We start from the raw sequence: 24,626 nt of genomic DNA on the forward strand, positions 1-24,626 counted from the left end.
ACGGCAATCAAAAAAACAAAGTTTTTTTGATTGAAAGTTCAATTTAAGCAATAAAATGATCGGAGTCAATAAAACACTTTTGATTAAAGTAGAAAATATTTTTTAAAGAAAAAAAAATTCTTTGCTAGGCAAGAAAGAATGAAAAAAATGACGCAATTGGAAAATTCTAAAGTAGAGCACTTTTCATCCACAGATCAGTCTGAAAACAGCTCATCAGAAACTGAGGATGAAAAGAAGGAATCTGAGAATAATGCAGCTTATGTTCAGGAAAATCAATTTCTCCTAGAAGCTTCAAGTTGATATTAATTTAATTAAGAGTAGGAAGTTGCAAGATTTTGTTACAACCAGGCCAGTGATTTTTTTTTTCAGTTGTTGGATCTCCGAGCTGGATTTCTTGAATGTGATCCAAACGTATGGGATAATATCCATTTGCAAGAAAGATTTTTTTTTTTGAGCAATCGCGAATTGCTTACTTAACCATACAGGGTTGCCACTCAAGTTTGGAAAAAAAAATTCCCTGTGTTTTCCCTGTATGAAAATAAAACATTTATAACGAGCGAGCACTGATTATTTGGAAAAGAACATTAATATCTTGATCATTTCACCACAGGGTAAAAAAACGAAACACACATTTCTAAATAAATAAGGGAAAATAAATAAGAATTCATAACTGAAATAATAGCATGGTGGTTTAATATATTCAAAAAAACTTCTCTTAGCCATGGACCTAAAAGTGTATAAGTGACCCAGAACAATGATTATTGACGACTCATTTCATACACTCTAAATTATCATGAAATTCAAGATTCTATTTTTATGATAAATATTTTAATATTTACTTTTAAAAAAAAGCTTTCAAGTAAAATTACCATTTTTTATTTTACTGTATTAATATTCTCATTGTAATTATTACTATTTATTTAATTTGTGGTAGTTTACCATTTTTTATTTTACTTTATTAATATTCTCATTGTAATTATTACTATTTATTTAATTTGTGGTAGTTTACCATTTTTTATTTTACTTTATTAATATTCTCATTGTAATTATTACTATTTATTTAATTTGTGGTAGTTTATATATTTGGGAATTGAATTTTGTATTTTTAATTTAAGAAGGAAAAAAAATTCCCTGTATTTTCCAGGTTTTTGAGGAAATTTTCGAAATTCCCTGGATTTTCCCTGTTTTTTTGTTGATTTTTGAATTTCCTGTGTTTTTCCTGCTTCTTCAGGTTTCCCTGTGGCATGGCAACCCTGCCATAGTTGCTGCTCCTTTGCTTTTCCAGAACACCATGGCGAGGAGAATAAGTCAAGTTTCGGTTTTTTAATATTATTTAGAGAGAGACTCATTTTTCTTGTCATAATTTTTGCATTCATTCTTTTTTTTTTAACCTCCGACACACAAAGGAAGAGGGTAATAAGTTTCACGTATCTGTGTGTCTGTCTGTGGCACTCTAGCGCCTAAACGGATGGACAGTCTTTGAAAAACAAAATTGTTCCAAAGGAGAGTTGATCGAGAGTGTTCTTAGCCAGGTTGCGTCTTCGAATGACATTCATTAACGAAGACATCAATTAAAAACCTCCAAAAGGTTTTTTGCGATTTTTGCAGTGAAAACATATTTAAAAATTTTAAAACTTAGTACCAATTTCTGCGTCTGATAGAATGCGTTTGGAAATTTCATGTTGTATAAGAATTCAAATTACAGTAGAAGACCGTTATAACGCCGACCTATATAACGCAATTCTCTATAAACCGCACAGCTTTTCAGAAGTAAACATTAGGTTTTTAAGCTTAAAAAATCCCTCTGTTTTGCTTAGCAAAAATAAAAATGGTTAGGCAAATTAAATTTTGAAAGCTTTTCATCTTTCCATCTATTTTCAAAGCTTTTAAATTGAAAATCAGAACTCATAGTAAACAGAAAATACCAGATGGCTCTTGAAAATGAAGCTGTTATGCAAGCCATGAAGCTAGCAGAAGTGCAGGATTTTGATTGTGAAACATATTTATTTGTGAATGACTCATTGTAATATGGGTGCTTTAATACTCATTGCAGATAAAACTCATTCTGAAATGCTAATATATAGCTATATTCTGAATTTTAGTTTCAAAATTTGTGAAATGATCTATATAACGCAAAAACCTATATAACGCAAAAGCTCTGGTCCCAAGGTGTGCGTTATAATGGTCTTCTACTGTATTAAGTTGTTTTAAAAGCAGATTTGAAATACGGCTAAGTCTTTATTCACACGATTGATCACCGAATTCATTGTTGGCCGACAAGGAAATTACAAGCAATGATTTTAAATTTCATTTGTTGCCAGTTTCTATTAGTTAAGAAATAACATACTTGTAATTGTTTTCCCTCTTGATTCTACATTTGCGACTCAGTTGGGGTTTTTAAAAAATTTTATTTTATGAAAATGGTAATTGTGAATTTCAGCTCGTTAGATTTTGTGCACAGGTATGAGAGTGGTCAGAGAGCAAAAAGGGGGAAATATAAAAAATTTTGTGAAAGGGATGATGTTCAAAACCACATCAAGATAGAACCCGGAAGCCATGATATTTAAAAATTCAACAAAAAATGGCAAATTCATCAGTTTTAAAGGTAATAGGTATTTAATTAAGTATAAGTAATAATTTTGTACAATTTGCTGCGTTGCACCATTTCTTGTAAGTGTTTATTCCTAAATAAATCTAAATTTTGAAAAAGAGGCAACAATTTCTAATCCCTGAGCCCTTGAACAAAAGGTTGAGGGAGCCAGAGGTCAATCTTGGCTGCATCACACAATAGTGTCAACTTTTCAAATTTTTTCAGAGAAAAATACATTTCTTTCATTAAAAACATTTGAGTTTATAGTATTAAACGTGAGAACATAGATTTTAAAATTAGTTCTGTTTGAAAAATAAAATTTACAGCAGAGAGACAAATCTAAAATTTCCTTATATGGTAAAACATACTTTTCATAGTAAAAATTGAAAATTAATTTATATATTTGTATATATAAATGATTGGTTATCTTTTTCCTTGCATTGGAATCCAAAATTTGTTTTTAAAAACTTCCTAATACAATTTTGGAATCAAAAGAACAACTTGCAACTGCCTCATTTATTCATGAAATCCCAAAACTTTTAACAAGCTGTAAAGCCTAAATCATTTGAGATTCATCATAAATATTTTTTACTCTTTCTTAAATACGTAAAAAAAAAGTTACCATGCCAAGTTTCAATAAAATTCGAGACAGTGGGTGCTAAGCCACATTTTTTGATTGATTTTTGCATTTTTTCTAAAATAAATTAAAGAAATAAAAATACTATTGAAATGATAAATAAAATAAGCAGGTATAAGCTAGCATATAGTAAAAAACCACCCAACATTAAAAATAATTAAAATATTTGCGGAATGCAAAAAGATTGAAATCTCATAGCACGTGTTTGACGTTTGGCATGATTCCAAAACCTACGTTTTTGGCAGATATCCCGTACCATGAAGATTCGAGGGGGGGGAGGGAATAGAAAGAATACGAAATCTGTGATCAAAAATTTTAAAAAATCGTATTCTTCACATTTTTAAGAAAAATAAGGCGTAAAAGAGGCGAACAAAGGAGGAAAAGTTTTGAAAAAGCCAACAGAAAAAGTCGGAAAAATCTCATCCCTGAGTGTAGCATGCGCGTAAACTTATAAAAAGCGTGGTGGGGATTTTACGTTGTCATAAAATCTGAACTAAAATAATTCAAAAGCTCGTGCTTCATGATTCCATTGCAAAAATACTTGTTAAGGGGACACTGGACCTTGAAAACAAACTTTTTTAATTATTAATGGATTTGTATGAAAGTTTAACCATCTACTTTAAACACTGGTACAAGCTTAATTATAAAATTTCATTAACATATTTTAATTAGAAGACCAAGTATTTAAAAAAATGTAAATAACCTTAGAACCCTTTGAAAAGTCCCTTGTGTAATTATTTTGATTTCACAACACTGAAACTTATTTAAAGTCATTCTCTATACTATAATAAATAAAACAAAACTCACAAAATTGTCCTCATATTCAAATAAATTGAAAAAATAAAAATTAAAAAAATTTCTTCCTTTTGAACGTCCAGTGTCCCCTTAAGGCTTAACTCAAGCAGATTCAACATTGAAAAACGTGAGGGTTTTGCTTAAAATTGTGTTTCTTTTCAAGAAAAACACCTACATAACTGAATGTAAAAAGCAAAACATATGAAACTTCGAGCTTACTCATTCCCATCATTTAAGATTGATAAGAAATAAAAGTACCGTAACAGTGTACGCTGTAGATATAATCTTTATGATAAGTGCAAGGATCCATATTGGCCATAAAACCGGATCTTCATTATCGCATCCCTAATGATCATTTCTTTTTTATGGATGCGCCTTATAATAACTAATCTAGAAAATCACCCTCCACTTCCATTCCAGTCCATTTGCAGAAATGAGAAACACAATGAGTAGGGTTCTGGTGCAAATTCCAGATTGCAAAACACACAATTTGAATTCCAGAAATTCAAATAAATGCCAGGGGCTATGGATGCTAGATGTTTTTATTTTTATTTATTTATTATTTATTTATTTATTTATTTATTTTTGCAGAGCGAATACCCGTTATATAATAAAATGTAAAAAAGAACATTTTAAGATTCTGTTTGGAACCAAATATTTGCGTAGTGGGACAAATGTTTGAGAAATTGAACCACCAACCTCTCTGTAAAGGTGAACTTGACAATCACTTCCACTCAACAGCCAAACTATTTCCTTGGTGCCGTCGATGAACAACCTGAAAGATTTACAAAATTAATACTGAACAGAAGCAAAATTTCCAGAGTCTGAGGTGGTGGGGTAAAAAAAATTCTCCAGTTTTTTCTTGGAAAAAAAAATGGAAAAATTGATTTTTTTTCAAATTAAAATGTAATTAATAGCCATATTTCCTTCCTGTACGTTTTTCTTTATGACACAAATCTATTTAAAAAATTTGGCCAGCAGCTTTCTTGTTCAGAACACCAAAAAAATATCTAAATTAGTCGAATCACCACTCAACTATTCATTTTAAGCAACATGAGAATTTTTTAAATAATTAAATGTGTTGACTGAAATTTGCTTTTGCTTTTTTCTTTTAGTAAACACACACACATATTAAATGAAAATATACTTAAACTTGTACTTTAAAATTTCCACTAATTGATATTATAGATATATTAATTGTGCTCTGTAGATACATTTAAAGTGTTAATGAGTAAAGTAGCCAAGAATACTTTAGAGTACAATAACTTTAAACTGTCATTATCAAAAGTTAGTTCAAGAGGGATTTTGAACACAAACACTTTTGAAACAAATATAACATTAAAATTTAAATATTGTAATAAAAAGTTTGAATTTTTCAAATTTTGCCGAGTAAAAATAAACCCAATTTGAAAAAAAAAAGAGAATACCTTCAGTCAAAAATTTTATACTTGGACAAATTGCAAAAAATAAAAGTTTTCTTAAAAAAAAAAAAAAAATGTGCTTTTTAGTGGTTAGCTTCAAAAGGAATTGTAAAGATTCACGAGAAATCTTTTTGTTTTTGTACTTTTTGAGTGACTCTGGGTCGAGCATTTCAGGGGTCTGCCAACAATGCTGGGGCATAAAATGAGGTGAAGAAAGGAGTACTCACTCTGCATGAGTCAGATGAAAGGGCACGAAGTCGAGATAGATGCTCAGACATTCCTCTGAAAAACATTTCAAAGGTGAGAGTCAATCACGGGCACATCTGTTACACAAAACAAAACAGGGTAAATGACCAGAAATGCACTTGGTTGAGTTTTTTTTTTTTTTTTTTTTAATTTTTACATTGGATTGTTGCTGAACTGTGGTGTTGCAGTACTAGTTCATGGGGGAGAAATATTCTCAGGGTGTCAGAACTCAGAAAGTGTACTGTTATAGAATGTCAGCTATCAGGGGTGCCAACTTGGAAAAATTGTTGGGGGGGGGGGGATGTCACCGCAGCGTTTCTGCTACGGTCGCATTTTTCGCATAATGCGAAAACACTAACTGGATTGCGAAAATAAAGCAATGCATTTTCGCTTTTTTGCTCAAATAAAAAATAAATTAGTTTAAAAAAAAAAGAAGAAATGTATGATCCCCAAAGCAGAATACTACTAAATTTGCGACGTACATCGCAGAACAGATGCCTGAGCTGCAGAACAATTCTGCTCAAATGTGAGAGAAAAACTCAGACAAATTTTCTGCAGAAATTCTACAGATTTCGGTGAAATTTCTGCAGTAAATAACTGCAGTTTTTCTGCAAATATCTTCCAACTCAAGATAAAATTTTGCACAAATTCTGTAGATTTCTTTAAATTAGAAGAAAATCTAAAAGTCTAGGAAATTACAACAATTCGGCGGAAAACTCGCAAAAAATGTTGAAATTCTATAAGTCATCTGCAAGAACTTGAGATTTACTTTGAGCTTAGAGAAATCTGCAGAATTTGTGCAAAGTTCTATCTTGAGCTGGAAAATATTTGTAGAAAATCTGCAGCTTCTGCAGAAATTTCATATTTTAAATCTGAAAAGATTCTGATTTTTCTAGCGTTTTTGGTTCTCTCTTTCTTTTCTCAATCGACCTTCATCCGCTGCAATTGCCTCCATAAACGTATGTTTTGGATACATGCCAACGTCCATCGACGAAAATTGCGTGTCTTGTTTGAGAATTCAATCCTTTTGCATCCTGAAAATATTTCAGTTATTTAGAATGTTTTGAAGTGTTTTATTATTTGCTACCCTAATTCGACTCGTTTTACTTATTATTTCAGTAATTTATTTATTTATTAACATTATTTTAATTTATCTTTTAAGCCATGTAAAATTAACCAAAAGAACGTGGTTTGACACCTCTGGGCTCAGATTTTTAGAAAATTTTGTATCTTTGCTCTTTTTATGCATTTTAGAAAGCATGTAAAATATTTTTCTAGAATTTCAATCAGTTTAGGTTCTACAGAAATGCATAGCAGCGGTGAAGTTATAAAAACTGAAAAAAAAAAACTGTATGAAAGGATTTTGATTTAGGGCTCCCGATTTGTGGAAAAGATCACGTTGATTTGCTTGTGTATGCAATGCTTGAAGTACTTGCAGAACAATTGTGGTCAAATGATTTTACATTGCAGAACATAGTCAAGTATTATGCTTTTTGGGTGTATGATCCTAGAGAGGAAGCATGTATGGCGATAATCAACTTAATCTTTTTTAAATCTTAGCTAAGATGTTTAAACTACAATTAAGTTCAATAACTATCAGTCTTATCCAGCATTATGTCCCCCCAATAACTGCTTTACTAGGAGGATGGGACTGCAACGTTCTAAACACCAATCGTGTTTTCTTTTTTTTTTATTTTATGTTTTAAAAAAATAGCTGTTGTACTTATTTCTTCAAAGATGTCACAGATGAAATATGAATTGTATTTTCAACTGGAGATGAAACACACTGAGGCACATATAAATATATGAGAATGTGTAACTTTTTAGCATTTTGCTAACATTTTCCCCTCAATTTTAGCTTTTATGCTAAAGAACTTTTGAACCCAACTAAAACCCTGTGTCACCGTGGTCTAGGAAGTATGTTAAAGCACGAAGCCCCCCCTCCCCCCAAAAAAATTCAGATTTTTGTGCCTTGAAAATGCCATCTTACATATTTTCTGGTATGTATAATTTATACAAACAAACAATATGTGACATGGCGTTTTCAAAGCAAAACAATCTAAAAATTGGTACACAAATTTTTTGCTTCAATTAGATCATGCCTTAAGTGAGAGACAATTTTACAGTTCCATTTTGTGGGGAGCCCTGAAGTGCCATAGCTAGGCTACGGCACTAAACAAGGTACTGCCCTTGACTTGCATGGAAAGGAACTCCCAGTGGCACCAATTTATAACAACTATTGGGGGGAGGGTGCCATAACGGGGGCCTTGCCAGGAGAAATTTTCTAAAATTTGAGATAAAAAATAGTGAGTTTTAAAGGTTAAGCATTTTAGAGTCACATGATCAACATTAGAGCCTCAAAAACTCGACTCTCGGTAAATCGACACTCTGAGAAACTCGACAAATTTTTTGGCTTTGAAAAAAAAAACACGCATGGTTATTTCGTAAAAAGCTAATTTAATTTACAGTAATAATTATGCTTTTAGTCTATTACACACAGGGTTGGCCAGATTGGACCAAATTGAGTTGGATCCAATGGTTTTTTTTTGAAAAAACCCATTTAAAAAACCCTATTGTTTAACCCACTTTTGGGTTTTTAAAATTTTCTGAGAAGTTTTTTAAAACAATAATTAATTTAAATACTTTCACAATTTAAACTTCTTTTTTATTTGTTCTTCACCACAGACAATGGACATAAAAAAGGAATTTTGAACTTTAATGGTATTTCTTAACTCTTATCGGCATTAAAAAAAATACTTCAAAGATTTTAAATAAATATATTTAACTTTTTTCTTTAACTGGTCAATAAATAACTCAATTTATCTGGACTAAGTCCTGTCACGTCTGATTTTCTCGATATTTGTAGATTGTACAGAGGAAACTACGCTAGCTATAAGGCTTTCATGTGAATTATTTTCTGCAAACCAACATGTCACAAATCTCAAATAAACAACGTATATTTTTTAAAAATTAACAGGTTTTACAAACGGTCGAACAGAAAACAGAATAGTATGCACAATACTTTCATTATCTTACAAAAAGTTTAATATTTCTTACTCTATACACAGAAATAGAAAAACAGGCAACATAAAATTCAATGTCTTGATTAAGTTGGAATTCAGTAAAAAGGGAGTTAAACTACTTTGACGTTCTACAGTAGTTTTGCATAACAAAATGAAATACAATAAAGTAAAATGCTAATAAAAAAATGTAGTAATTAAAAACGAACAATAGATTTTATCACTCGAGAAGTAACTTTGCCCTAACTGTTGGTAATCATGGAAACTAAAAAATCTTAAACTTTACCATTCTTGGGTTTCGTCGTCTTTCTTACTTTTCTTCAGAAAACACTGAATTTTCCAGTATTTTTACCCCAAGACATTTTTTGTGCTTTGTCCATATACTTATACTACACTATGCTACAAGCACCCCATTTTCCCTAAAAAAAAGACAAAAAAAAAAAACACATTTCTTTTTAAAAAACCCAGCTTTAGTTGGGTTTTTTTGGGTTTTATTTAAAAAACCCAAAAAATCCTGGGTCCATGGGCTTTTTCTAAAAAACCCGGGTTTTTGCCAACCCTGATTACAAAGCAGTGAATATATAGCTCTGAAAAGATTGAAATGATAATTAAATAAATCTAAACCATCATTAAAATTATAAACCATAAAAGAGTGCTGTCGCACTTTGATTACTATAAGTGAAATAATCAATTCGAGCTTGCTTTGAATAAGGCTCAGAGTTCGTTAAATAAAAATAATGTCTCAAAATTAATGCTTTAATAGAGTTTAAAAAGTTAATACAGAGAGAGAGATTACTTTATTAACTCTAATAATTGAAGAAAACTATCACCTCTTCCGCCACTCGTTTTCAATTACCCTGCTTACTACCACAATAGTTATTTGTTTTAATTCAGTACTGAATGTATTTTACAATGTAACTATCTTCAAACAAGGAAAGTAAAAAATACCAACATAATTTTATGATTTTAGAAACCATAATATGACAAATAATGTTCTTAAATTATTTGTCATATTATGGTCCCATTTGTCATATTATGGCCCCCCCCCCCCCCCCCCGAGCCCCCCAAAACAAACTATTGAGGGGGCTCGGGCCCCCTCAAGCCCTATGGAGTCGGCGCCACTGTCAGCCAAGAGTTATATATTTATTTCAAAAAAATTGGAATACACTGGCCAAGAAAATTATGATGTTCAGTTTACTGGTTAGTTTTTGCTGTCTAAATAAATTAAGTTATATATTTAAGTTCAAAAAATTTTTCTTCCTAATTGTTCAATTTTAATGATGTACGACTATTGATGATACCGTTTTTACGCCATCACGCACCAGTTGTGAAAACGAACTTAGTGTGAGTTTTGTGGCCAGAAAGAACATTAAATTTAGATTTTAGATTAATAGTTAGTGCGATTTCTTTTAATTTTGAGTTTTGTCACTTTCCTTGCCAGGGTACAATACCAAAGGCATTATTTTAAAGATTTTGTTCATTACTTTTGGCGAAAAATAAACAGTCTAAATGTGAGCTGTCTGCTTTCCAAATAAATTGGTTTATTCTATTTCTCATTAAGCATTTTAAAGCCCAGTTGTTTTCACATTAAAACCAAAAAAGAAAATTTATTTTAGCATGGTAAATTGCAGTAGAATGAATAATATTTTCTTCTGGTGATATTTTTTTTCTTTTTTGATGCTTTCTTAATACTTCCTAAAACTACAAAAGCACAGCATCATTTTTTTCTCTCTCACCGCTTTACCACTATCAGCGTGAAAATAAACAATGAAAAGAAACAAACAATTCACGTACTGGATGCTTTTTTAAAATTACCCTTAAAAGATTTTGAATTTTTGAATCACTGTTGTAAAGCGCAAATGCTTTTAACGGGTCAGCTAGTCTTCACTAAAATGGAAAAAAGAAATAATGTAAAGACACACAACAGAAGTGAAACTTCCATCTTTTCTTTTTTACATATTCTGAACTGTCACTTTTTCTCTCCTACCAGGTTCTTTTTTTTTTTTCCTGCGCCTGACTCAGGCATATTCACAATAGTATTTAATAAAGAAAACAAATTATATGTTGTACTCTAATCATATATTCAAATAGGTAAATCATTTCTGCATAGCGATACAATCTCGAAAGGCCAAGGCCACTCTGACGTCATACTTATCCTTCCCACAATTCCCTTCTTCCCCCTTCAATAGTTTGTTGTTCTTTGTTCTCTAGATGTAGTGTGTGTGTATCTGTTTTGTGCCGTATGGAATATATTTTATAATATGTGTACATTTTTAGTTTCAGTCATTCCTAATTAAATCTTTACGTGTTGTTCGTCTACTCGTCTATTGACTGTTCTTCATGCGTTCAGAAAACTCAACTATCACACCGCTGCCTATCGAGATAAGAAAAGGTAAGCCAACCTTTCCTTACAACATTATAAACCCCCAACAAGAAATCTAAACAATACTCAAAATCAATTTAATTTTTGCCTAAAACAATGAAAAAAAAATAGTAATTATGAAATTAAGTTTCCATATAAAAGTTAAAAAACTAATGCTGAACTTAAGTAATGTATATTACCCTAGCTAGTTTTACTTTAAACAAAAATAAAAAATGAAATGAAAGCACTCACGTGCTATGTCGTCCAAATCGCCTTCGCTGCTAGGCTCCCAGGAGGAATAAATGTTGAAGTACTGGCTCTGCTTCCCATCGATGTCGGACTGAAAATTCAAACGTACACTGTTACACACGTTTCAGTAAAAACAATTATTCATTTGCAAACCTTCTTTAAGCAAGGGATTTTGGAAGGATGTACGTGAAGTATCTCTTTACGGTAGAGACATACCGAGTACTCGGTAACTACTCGGTACTCGGCCAAATTTTGATCAGATACTCGGCCAATACCGAGTAGTTGCAAAAAATTGAATTTTGTCCAAGACAGATATTAAAATTTATGAAAAAGCTCAAGCATGTATAATGTTCATAATGTTCTGCAATCATTTACAATTCAAATTTACAAGTCAAATTTAAATTTTGAGAATACTGATGCTTGTAATGCTTCAATGGAATAAATCTTTATTTAAATGTCCCCAAAGTTAATAAAACTTATTTATTAAAAATTGTGCAAAAAAGGTAAGTATAGGAATATAAAAATATGGAATTTTTATATTAAAAATGGATTTTTGCTACATACAAAAATTAGTTATAAGAAATATAAAAATACCTTTGCTTAAAAAATAAAAGGAAATAAAACAGCGTTAAAAGCTCAGTGCAGACATGTGTTTTGGCATTACAAGGAATTCCTTTTTCAATGCACAAAATGCGAGCTTGTGGATTTAAAGGCATCCGACAAAAGTCGGATTTTTTTGTCGAACGTCCTTACATTCTTTAGCTCACATAATTGGTACTTGGTAACTCGGCCGAGTACTCGGTAACTCAGTACTTGGCCAAAGTGCTACTCAGTACGTCCCTAAAACTGGTTTTTACTACAAAAATTGCCAAAGAAAAAAGACAGCTGACACTTGCTTCTGTGCAAAAATTTCGACATATCAAGGGTTTCGAAAAATACATTTCAAGATAACTATGGAAAATACAAAGGGGTTTTTATAGAAAATGCAGGGGAAAAATATTTTTTCGAGACATCAAGGGCTTCGAGATAAGAAGGTTCGAGATATCAAGGTTCGACTGTATTTCATATTTTTAATATAATACATTCTGTAACTGGAAAAAATTGTAATTTATTGCATTTAAGTCAATTTTGGAATTTTTATTTTGAACACTTTATTTTGCACACATGCAAAAATGTTGAAAAATTTGGTTTATGGGGGGGGAAAAAACCTCCTGCATACAAAGAATTTTTAATGAAGAATTTAATTTTTACGTAACTAGATTAAAATGAGCTGCATAAATAAGTTACATATATATTTATATTTGTATGTTCACATTGAATAAATATATAAAATAGTCAAAAAAATAATTTTGACATACAGTCGAGCCCGCTTAATGAAATGGGCAATTTGCCAGGAAAAATTATTCTAATAAGCGGGATATTCCAATATCCGGGAAAAAAATAACACATATCGACGGTGTAGTGCATTGGAATTTTATTACATTAAGCGGGATATTCTATTATCCAATATTCCATTAAGCGAGTTCGACTGTATTTTGTTCTGTTTTTGATATTTTCTTCCAAAATAGTTTCTCAAAAATAGTTTTGGACAGTTTCGGGGTCAAGAGTTTTGAAGAGGACTGTAAAAACCTTGCCAACACTGCTTTCATTTGCACACATGCATAAACATAGGGAAATTCGATTACTATTACCAAAAATAAATAAATAAACAAACTCATGCATACACAAGTTGAAGTTTTAATAAAGAATTCAACTTCTATGTAACTAGATTAAAATCAGCGGCATAAATGAGTTGAATGTTCTCATTGAATAAATTTTCAATATAAAACATTACTTTGATACATTTTATTCTGTCTTTTTCACTGAATACAATTTTTCTAAAAATATAGTTTTAAACACTTTCGGACAGTTTTGGACACAAGGGTTTTGGACAGGACGGTAAAAACCAGTGTTTTTACTGTGGTTTTTACCCTAGTGTCCAAAACCTTGCCAACCCTGCTTTTGAGGGTACTGGGCATGAACTTTATTTGGTGCCCCAAATATAGTGGTTATTCCTTTTTAAGCTTCCCCTGACTATAGTAGGGCTCTGATAATTTGAGCTATGACCCAGAAAATGCTTACTTTTTGCTAAGTTCACTCAGTGTAAAGAAGATGTTTCATTGGTGTGAATTTAAGTTGGAACACTCATACAAAACTACTATAAAAGTTACCCAATTCAACTAAAAGTGCCAATTACCCTTCCTTATTCCCAAGAAGAGGTAAACATTGTCAAAGTCACATTTAAACTTATCAGAGCTACACTCAGTAGCGGATTTTAAGGGGGGGGGGGGCAGGGGGCCGTGCCCCCCCCAAAAGGATGAATAATTTCATTAATTTATTTATTACTTTTTAATTGACCTTTCTTTTGCATTTTTTTTACATAGTTAATTAAAAGGAACACAAAACACAGACAGCATATTTTGAATAAAAGCATTTTTGTTTGCTAAAGAAGTATTACTGGAGTCAGAGGCCCAGAGTTGCAGAATACATTCAACTCACTGGTTTTGAATTCAAGGGACCGTATTATCGCGATTGGTCCACTAACTCTTCTTTGATGGAATCAATAATTGACATTTTTTAAAAAAATGCGTAGGCGCACCTAAAAGAGTCATTTTGATTCAGGAACCTATTTGCAAAATACTAGATTTCTTTTTCAGCTTATAAAAAACGCAAAATGAAAGAAATCATATGATAGTTTCTAGGAAAAACCATGATTTTTAATGGATACGGCATGTAGTATCAATATATTATCTCAACTATATCATGGTTTTAAGAACAAATCAGCAACTGTTTTGAAATTCACATAGAAATAGTTTCTGAATTCTTCAGTAAAACTTATATGCTATGAAGTTATGATTTTCTTTATAAATTAATTTAAAAAAAACTCAAGTGAGGTATGGGATTATTTAATAACCTTGCAATCGTGTTATAATCATTATGACAATGTTCCTAAGAAAAGCCGTTCATAGTCTAGCATTTCAGTGACATTATATTGGGTTTAGTATTTAAATGGCTTGAAACCTTAAAGGTGTTTTCCGTCCACACTCAAAGTATATTAGTGCATAATATTCATGTACTTAGAAGTAGATTCATTGACCTGAAGGAATTAGTAAAAAAAAAATTAAAAACCCGCACATTTAAAAACAAAGTCATTAAAACTTTGTTATGAAACATTGAAGGTGGGGGGGGGGGGGGGAGGAGTATTCAATTTCCCATGCCCCCTCTAAAAGATTTTTCTGTATCTGCCCCTGGCTACAATATACTATACGTTAATAAAATACCTTGATACTCAAGTATTAACTGCAACCATAATAATATAATTGGTTGTCAAAGTTTTGCCTGGTAACAATAGGACATAAACACCAAAGATATCTATTGTTAAGAATTCAAAACGCAATAAAATATGTTAAGTCTGTTAAGAATAATCACACTACCTCCATGATTTATAAGGTTTGTCAATCCAGTATGGCAACACTTAAGTTGCAGTGTGGTAGTTTGGCATCACTTCAGTTGTTGTGGTGTGTTATCGAGACGTGTGGATATGCCATGTGCTGTTCTTTCTTTTTCTCCTTAATAAAACTCTAATCTAATAAGCATCGGCCTCTGATCTTATTTAATCTTTACAAAGTCTTTGAGATTTGTGAAATCAGTTATAATTTTAAAACAATTTTCGGCAAGACTATTTGCTTGTTCTATGGTGCAACTTGAAATAGCTCCATTTGAAAAAAATTTAGCTAAAGATTTGGTGCCCCCCCAAATGATGGTGCCCATGCCTCAAACTGGCCCTCTCAGTGACTCATTCACACAAAGGAGAACAAACACATTCACACAAAATAAACGAAACTGAATCACCTTTCCAAACGTGATCCCCACCACAAAGTCACGGGCGTGACGGGCTTGGTCGAACGCATCCACCGATATTATTTCTGCCTGTCCTGAAACATTGGGAAAGGAAACATGTTATTCAATAAATTTTTAGTTCATTTACACCCTTGTGCGAATTTACGGAACCAAGTCAATATTTTTTTTTTACAAAATCACCTTTATTTACATCATCTATATATATATATGAATGTTTGTCTGTATGTCATCCATGAACTCAAAAACTACCCGGCAGATTTGGCTGAAACTTTCACCGTTTGTTACTTTTGGGACCGGGAATGTTTATAGACCAGTTCGAAAAAAATCCGATCGATCGTTCCTTTTTGATTCCAATTTAAGTCACAATCCATTGGATAAATAAATAAAATGATCGGCTGCAGAAATGAATTCGCGTGAAAGATCTCATTGATAAGAAGTTAGCATTTTTCTTGAGTTTGAACAAATAAATTCTTTCTTTCTTGTTTTATGGCTTTTCATGCATCGGGGGGATTTAAAACTTTTTCTATTTCATACTTTTAGCGATGGATTGATCTCGCAAACTGCGTGAGTACAAAATTTGAGTAGAGTCACTTGATACCTGGACCGATTATTATGAAAATGGCTATATGTATGTATTTTTCCACGGAGAAGGTGCATCATATGCTCATGGAAGCCACTCGCCACCAGGTGGCACTGCAGAGTAGCCACTTCTGCCCCGTTCAACCGATTATCATGAAAATCAGTATAATGATGTATTTTTTTGTTGGCGTAGCAACGCGCGTCGGGTACAGTTAGTTTAATTATAAAATTAAAATCACCACTTAGTATGCCCCCTCCCCCTTTTTGTCCAGCACCATTTTCACTCTACTGGGCATAGAGTCCACTAGTGTTTTGCACTTTTCTTTGAATTCTTGATCTCTAAACAATCTTTTTAGCAAAGCACAAATCATTTTTTCATTTGTTGTGCTGTCAGATTTTTACTCAATGCCACTCTTTCGAGGAGAAATATCCATTTCTAACAAAAAGATACAGAGTGACCGGATTGAGAAAAAAAGCAAAAATATGTAGAAATTTATAACACTTAAATAAAACAATTTTTATGACAAAAAAACGTGAGGTTATAGCGCCTAATCCTGTTAGGCTAAACGGCTGTTAAAAACAAAGATTGAACAACCTAAAAAATTTGAAAATTAAAAATTCTCAACTTGATTCCATTAATTCGCACAAGGATATACAGTCGAGCCTCCATATATCAAACTTCCACATATCGAAATTTTCTATATATGGAAATCCCAGTAAATTTCTATGTTCATCATATAGAAAATTGTTTCTATATATCGAAAAAATCTCTATATATCGAAAAAAAATCGAGACATTCGTAGATTTTTTTTCCACTTTAGACTGTTTGTCTCATGAAAAATGAAGGTTAAGGGAGAAAATTATGTTCACTAAAGGTTCCTACGAAACTCATAAGGAATCTGGGGTTGAGGGGTGTGTAGATAGGTCGTTGTTCCGTTCTGGAGTTCTTAAATTTCTTCGAGTTCATTTCAAATCTTAGTTGTAACCAGTAACACTGTAAAATAAGTTTAAAGTCATCCCTTTTGTCTGTTGATTATCATTCCTAGTCTTTTTAGCTTCAGTAAAAATCGTTCAAGTTAAGTACATTGATTTTTTACTTTTCTCTCGATTACACTGTCAAAACGAAACCCCCTAATGTTGCGAATCATGTTGAACTGCCAAAGAATGAAGATGCATGAAGGCACAAAAATATGTAATTTCTGTTAATTTTTCAGTTATTAACTTTCGTTTAATCCGATGCTCATATAAATTGGAAATTAGGTTTCATGCACAAAAATTAGCTTTAATTTTAATGTTTTAGGAGATTTTTATGATATCGTTTCTATATATCGAATTTTTTTTCGGCAATTTGCTACTTCGATATATGGAGGTCCGACTGTAGTCGTTAATTTTTATTCACCTTACTTCATTTTAATTAATTTTATTTTTTAGCAAACCAATTTAAATGGAGAAAACCTGAAAGCGGCAGAGTGTGTTCTGGATAGTCATGCTTGCGAGACATTATTTACGTACACATAATTCATAAAGAGGAACTATAGCACAATGATGACATTAATACTTTTTAATAAAAAAACTCTATGTAACATTTCGTCAAAATGTGTAAACCTCGACCATTCGCATAAAGGCTAAAGAAATATGGAAAGTGTAATACTTAACATTTTGCTTTTTGTAATTGAAAAAATCAGATTTGATTTAAATCAGTTGTTTTTAAACAGAGTATTACATTTAATCAATTGAGGTTGATAAAAGCAAGGAGACACCTTAAAAATATCTAAAAATGTGAGAGTTTCAATGAATTGAACATAAATGTGACACAGCCTATGTGATCAAAAAAGTAATGTTTCACTAGATGGGCATTCAATTTGAATGTATCGTAACTTTAGAATTCGGCATACATATGCATATACTGAATTTCTCTTCCATTCCTTAACTTTTCCGGGGACAAGTGACACAAACTTCTTTTTTTTTTATCATATGGTAATTACTACCATATGATAAAAAAAGCTACCATTGACACTACCGTTACTACCACCGACTGTACTAAGTATAGTCTGACTTCCATCGAAGTAGCTAATTGAGGGGGAGAAACTCAACAGTTTTAATTTTATCATATTACTTCTAAAACATTAAAACTAAAGCCAATATTTTTGTGCAAAATTCTCTTTCTAACAAGAGACATTTTAAAAAGAATAATCCAAGAAGTGGTTATTATTATTGTTTTTTTTTTTTTGGAAAAATATTGATCATGGTTGTATTCCTTTAAAAAAAAAAAATATGAGGTATTTCTTGCAGATTTAAGAAAATTTCAGCTAAAAAGCTTCCTGGTGAGTTCCAAGCATAACAGAATGATGTCCCATCAGATATACATTTTGGATATTTGGTCATTCTCAAGATGGAAATATATAAGACTATTTTTAGATGCTTATTGCAATGCAAACAATTGAAATGTGCCTCTTTTTTTCTGGATAGTTCTTAATTATTTTCTTGAAAAATTTTATTTTCAGAACATTATTTTATCCTTACTGCTATGCCTATGTGCTAAAATCAGACCATTTCGTCTAAATAGTAGTTTTTTTAAGGATAATTGATTATTTCTTATTATTTTTATGCAACAAATTCAAAAATCTATCATCTTAAATTTTTCCCGCAGTTGCCATGTTTGGTCATTCACAAGATGGAAGTTGTGATATCGTGATGAAAGATTATTTTAGCTATGATATCCTGGTGAAGGACGTAGGTCTTCCACCTCTATGGCTGAACAAAAAACACACAAAAATCACAGACAAAACTACCTTTTACTAAGACCACATCACACTTTATACATTTTTTTTACACTACAAAATATGGATTTTTTCTGTGAGCTCGCGAGTAGCGCAGCTTACTACCCTACCGTCACTCACAGTTCTCCCTCTGCTGTGCCCAAAAAAGACAAGAAAACTCTTCCTTCCACCAAAGACAAAGATCTCATGAATCTCTGTCTTGGCGCCTCAACAACTTGAGACGAACCTCAGATCATCATTAATTGACAAACCACTGACAGTTAATCTGCCATAAACTAAATCAGTTTCTGTTTTCCATACTGAAGAGTCAAGGTCAAGAGGGGGAAAATAGGATACATTACAAAGTAGATGAAACTATTACTTAACTAAGTTTCCAAAAGCATAATTGGATGTTTATCTCAATGCGAGCTATTGAAAATAATATCAAATATGCTATAAATTATATTTCTCTTTTTTTTTTCTTTTTTTGTAAATAAATTACAGTATAACCTTGATTTAATGATTGTCAAGGAACTGGGAAAAGTTATTGTGAAATCAAGAACATACTTAAATCGAGGAGCGTAGACATTCAATACAGACCAACCTAGACCAGTGAAATGTATCATCAAATTGAGGAAAGCGTTAAATCTGGTATTGTTAGATCAAAGTTATACTGTATTTATTATCTTCAAAAGTTAAATTTCATCTGCACAACTTCACTTGATCCTCACTGCTTTAGACTAAAACTATTTCACCTAAAATGCTTCTAGACAACTTCTCATTTATTTATTCATTATTTTGAAAAAAATTAAATGACATACTTTAACTCGAATTTTCCATATGTAAAAAAAAAATTAAATAATTCTCCTTTAGAATGTGCCAAGTTCAATTTATATATATATTTATTTTTTTAAATAATAAAAAGTACACCCCCTTTGGTACTTTAAAACTTGGTGACGGTGGTGGCCACTAAGTTTTTGCAGTCTATAGAAATTTTTTGCGTCTTGACCTTTTGCCAAAGATCTGAGCAGGTACTTTTCTAGTACTCGGAATGGGCAGGGTATCTGCTACTTTTTGCATTTTGAAATCCATGACTTTCCCTGACTTCTGCTCAGAGGCGTAGCTAGACCCGACTTTCAGGGGGGGTTACTTATTATATATATATATATATACAGTGGCGGATACAAAGGGAGGGTCATAGGGGTCATGACCCCCCCCCCCCTCCAACCGTCAACAATATTATCCATCCACATTGTGATCAAACAGTTTTTGAATAAAATGCAAACGATTTCAGTAGTCTTTTCAATTCATTAAGTATTTTTAAAAGTAAATATTTGAAATATTGATTCCTTTCATTGCGTATGAAATTAATTAGTAGCTTTATGCTTTACTAACTGCTTTATTGGCTGATTTGGTGCTTTTTTTTTTTGCCTCCCAAGCAATTTCGGAAATTTTCGTACCCAAAACCACAGGTTCACTAATGGGGGGGGGGAGTAGTCATTCTTCCACATGTGACCCCCCCCTAAAATGATACTCTGTATCCGTCCCTGTATATATATATGTATATATATATATATATATGTATATATATCCCCCCCTTGATAAAGTGTTGGTCCTGGGTTCACCTTTTTCATTTTCTATTTTGATGTTCTTGCTTTTTTCATTTGTATTTTGTCTGTTTGTGTGAATATATATATATATATGTGTGTGTGTGTGTATATAAACTTTTTTAGTATTAACAAAATAAGAGGGAGGTGAATCTTACATACTTTGGAATGGAGTGCCTCAAGTCCGAAACTTGTGTCAAACAAAACAAAAGCAAAGAAATTTTTAAAGAGATTTTTTAGAAGAAGAGTAAAGGGGTGAAATTCATAGGTTTGATATTTAAGATGAACATTTCAAGTTCATGGTTAATGATCATTCAAGTTAAAAGTCATTTCACTCTGTTATCTGGATTAGTACTGTTCTTTGGTTGCTCTCTTCCTTAAAATTGTGATTCCTTAGAAAACCGAAATGATACGAGTAAAAAGAAAGTATAAGATTTTTTCAACTAACTAAACTAATACAGAGGAGTGTTAATCAACAACCCACATTGTGTTTAGTATCGATTTCAAATTTTCACTATCATATTCCAAATTTCTATAACGTTTCTTAAAGCCCCCGTATCTGAAAACCTCTTTATCCCGATTTTTTTCTTTCCTGTGAAATTCGAAATATACAGATTCGACTGTAAGCAATATTCCCACTGCGCCACTCATAAAATGAAACATATTTAACAATTTGCGGAATGAATGACGAAGAAAGGCTACATATACGTTGATTTAACAAATCAATCTCATTTATAAAGCGAAGTGTCAAATTTCAGTCAATTATCAAAAATTGTCGCAGCAGAGGGAGGCATCTTTATGCTTGAGGGTCACTCATGTAGCAGATTATCAATGTCATTGGGAGGGGGGGACGAAGTGAATTTTTGACCTTTGTTACTCAGAAAAATGTCGTTTTGATTTTTTTCTTTTTCTTTTTTTTTTCTTTCTCTTCTCTTTTCTCTTTCTCTTTTTTTTTGAGACAAACATTTCAGGGGGGGGGTTGTCCCCAAACCCCCCCCCCTTAGCTACGCCCCTGCTTCTGCTCGTAGCTTTCCATGACTCACGTTCTTCAAATTGCAAAAATTATTGAGGGGGCTAGACGTCACCGGTGATCCATCCCCCCACTCCCCCCCCCGCAAAAGTTCAGATTTTTTGAACCTTGAAAATGCTAATTTATATATTTTCTGGTGTATATGATTTATACAAACAAACAATATGTGTCATGGCGTTTTCAAAGTCAATCTAAGAATTTGTATACAAATTTTTTGGTTCAATTAGATCATGTCACTTATCTTCAGTGTGGGACATTTTTGCAGTTCTATTTTGGGGGAAGTTGTTCAATCGCATCTGCCCTGTTGATCAGACAGACTATCCGCAGGTTCGCACTCTGGGACAAATTCTAAGAGCTCGCAGCACCGTAACACTATCATTATTCACACCACTCGTTTTCAGTTAACCTGCTTCTAACCGTAAAAATTATTTGTTGTAACTCATTACTGAATGTATTTTACAAGGTAACTATCTTCAAACAAGGAAAATAAAAAATACTGAGACAAATTTGTGAGTTTAGAAAGCATTAAATAACTAATAATTTTCTTAAATTATTGGGGGAGCTCTGCCCCCTCAAAAAATTTTTTGAGGGGGCTCGGGCCCCCTCAGGCCCCATGGAGTCGGCGCCACTGCTTTCCATGACTCACGCAAGTTACTTCATTTGACAATGACATCAAAATTGCGCATAAATATAAATAGAGACTATAAAGCAGTATAACTTTGTTCTAGGAAAATATCCTTTTTATCTCAGCTATGTAAATAAATCTAAATAAAAGCAGCAAAAAATATTCAACTAAATATGTATATGAAAAACAAACGATGCAACAATTTATTGAGACAAAAAATAAGTACGAGAATTTAAAAACATTTAAAATCTAAAATAACCCATTATCTCCCTAAAGCGCAGTGTGAAATTGTAAAAATACAAATTTAGTAAATACATTCATACAATCTGATTGGTCAACACAATGTAATACATCAGGAAATGTTATTGACAAATCAGCTTTTCTGTGCACCGAAAAACAAAGTAGATGAATGGCGATAAAATCATCTTTGTTTTTCCGAGATCGGAAGAACAGCGATCGGTCCTGAGCGCGAAATCCATGACCAACAGTCAGTTTCCATGACCATTTTGATAACTTACGATGTTTAAACGAAAAGCCGAAAGGCTAAGTTTCGTGAGTCGGTCAACAATATTACTTGCTTATACAAGCAGAGATAATACCACACAGTGGAAGATGCAGAATGAATGTCAATGTGAAGAAATGAACATTGGAAACGTGTTTAAAATCTTACCAAAAATGTATTGGTTCATAGAAACTGAAATAAATAAACTAACAAAATAAGTTTATAAGAATAAACCCTGGCCATTAGTGGAGGCGGAGTTCACAACTCCCAACACCTACCACACCTAACACATAAGAGGCTGACGAACGCAAAAGGGTGAGAGAACGATCGGAATCGTTCACTATTTATACTTGCCTCGTTTGCATAGGATTGGGCATCAAAGGATGCCAACCTAAAACTGAAACTTTACACGTGCCGAAAGAGTCGAGAAGTTAATCTAATTTGAATAAAGTCGATTTTATATTATGTTACATTAGGAATGAGAACGCGGTTAAATATCGTTTACCGATGTCTATCACATTTTACACTGAAATCCACGACTTTCCGTGACCAATTTCGTTCATGTTCGAAATCCATGACTTTCCATATGTGCGGACCAGGGTTGCCAGACGTCCCGGATTTCAAGGGACAGTCCTGTATTTTGAAAAATTGTCCCGCGTCCCGGGGAACTTCCATACGGGATGGCTAAAGTCCCGTATTCTAGCTAATAACAATATTTTACAAAATGAGACATCATTTTAACGGGAAAAAAAAATAAGACAAAGAAATGTGAAATAAAGAGCAATAAGAAAACCACGTGGCAGCAAACGCAAAAATTATTTTCGTTATAATTTGTTTTGTTTTTTTGGCAGCAGACCATGAGGAGCCAAATGATTGCTTCCTCTTTACTCATTGACTAATGTTGGAAATATATCTCTGCGCATGCGTCGTCAATCACAATGAAAACTATTGTTATACTTTGATTGGCGACATTTTGTACAGTTTAATGCTGTGTAACGATTAAAATTTTCAGATTTATCAGGAAGAGACGTTCTATGTCGGAAAGCACCCCTTAAAATTACCCAGTAATTGACCGCAACCTCAAAAATATCACCCCCCCCCCCTTTTTTCACTCCTAGAAGCCTGTCCCGTATTTGTTGGCCTAGCGCCCCTTATATAATAATTAACGAATTCATCTCACCACTTATCCCACCATAATATCAGTCACTTGCCTAATCATCGAGAAATTTTCAACGATGTTTTTCTTTCTTCTAATGCGGACGCCTGATGACGTATCTCGCACGTGCAGTCGCCCATCCATGACGTCACGACCTTTACGTAATCGACAGAGCATCGTAACAGATCGGCACGTGCCCGATGCTCATTGGCCAGGTGCTATGCTGGCGTGTATCAGGTGATTTGGCGTCCGCATGCAAATGAGTTCACTTACAATAAAAGGAAATGTTTCGAGTAGAAAGGAGACTTCTTCGGTGTTTTCTCTCTGGCAGGTTGACTTGAGCGTTCGTTTGCTTTTATGCAACGATGCGGGTTCTTTTTTTAATAGATATATAATAGATTGATATAGCTCAGCTCTAGTTCGCATTGTTTCGAATGTTTTTAATTTTTAACTAACTTTACTTAATGACCAAATAAATTTGGTTTTTATTTTTAAGTTGTCTTCAACTATTTTTTAATCATGCATTTCTAGTCATACAGTTAATTGGGTTATTGCATTTAGAAGTTATTAGTCTTGAGCATTCTCTTGCTCATTAGTATTTACTGTTCTTAAATCTGGCAACCCTGGCGCGGACACCCTGACTGGAGGACTGAAGGAAGGCTGACCTGGAATGTAGGTGAACTGCACTTCCTTGGTGGAGAAGAGCAGGTTGCGTCGATTCCTGGAGTATTCGGTGCAGTAGATCTTGCTCTTGGAGGAGGCCACCAGCACCTTGGGGCTCTCTCTGCCGCTGCTCAGGGAGGACAGCCCGTAGATCGAGCCCTGGGACACCGTGCCCACAAAGTGGGCCTCCCTCATCACGGACATCCCTGCAACACAGATCACTTGTGTTTGTTTTTTCGTGAAAAAATAAATAAATACAAATGTGACAACCAGCAACAGGCTCTGGGCCCAGCTAGACTGGTCCTAGTCCATTTACGATCCCCAGTGAAGATCAATGGCCCTCTTAAAACTATATCTACTCCCTTGCTCATTACCACCTCTTCCGGTAAGCTGTTCCAAGGTTTCACTACCCTGCTATAATAGTGATTTTTCCTGATATCCATGTTAGCCTGAGATTTGAATAGCTTAAAACAATGACCCCCCGT

At 33.0% G+C, this 24,626-nt stretch overlaps 1 protein-coding gene across 1 annotated transcript in view; it reads right to left on the reverse strand.

The window, feature by feature from the left end:
• Positions 1-24,345, reverse strand: part of LOC129217726 (KICSTOR complex protein kaptin-like) — a 56,149-nt gene extending 31,804 nt beyond the window's left edge. Inside the window, exons 1-5 of the mRNA XM_054852062.1 lie at positions 24,144-24,345; positions 15,212-15,294; positions 11,324-11,411; positions 5,671-5,725; positions 4,722-4,797 (exon numbers count right to left, since the gene is read on the reverse strand). Of these exons, the coding sequence (XP_054708037.1) occupies positions 4,722-4,797; positions 5,671-5,725; positions 11,324-11,411; positions 15,212-15,294; positions 24,144-24,345 (504 nt within the window). The remainder of the gene's footprint in view (positions 1-4,721; positions 4,798-5,670; positions 5,726-11,323; positions 11,412-15,211; positions 15,295-24,143) is intronic.
• Positions 24,346-24,626: the final 281 nt, after the last annotated feature.

This window comes from Uloborus diversus, chromosome 2, assembly GCF_026930045.1.
Source record: "Uloborus diversus isolate 005 chromosome 2, Udiv.v.3.1, whole genome shotgun sequence".
NCBI lineage: Eukaryota > Metazoa > Arthropoda > Arachnida > Araneae > Uloboridae > Uloborus > Uloborus diversus.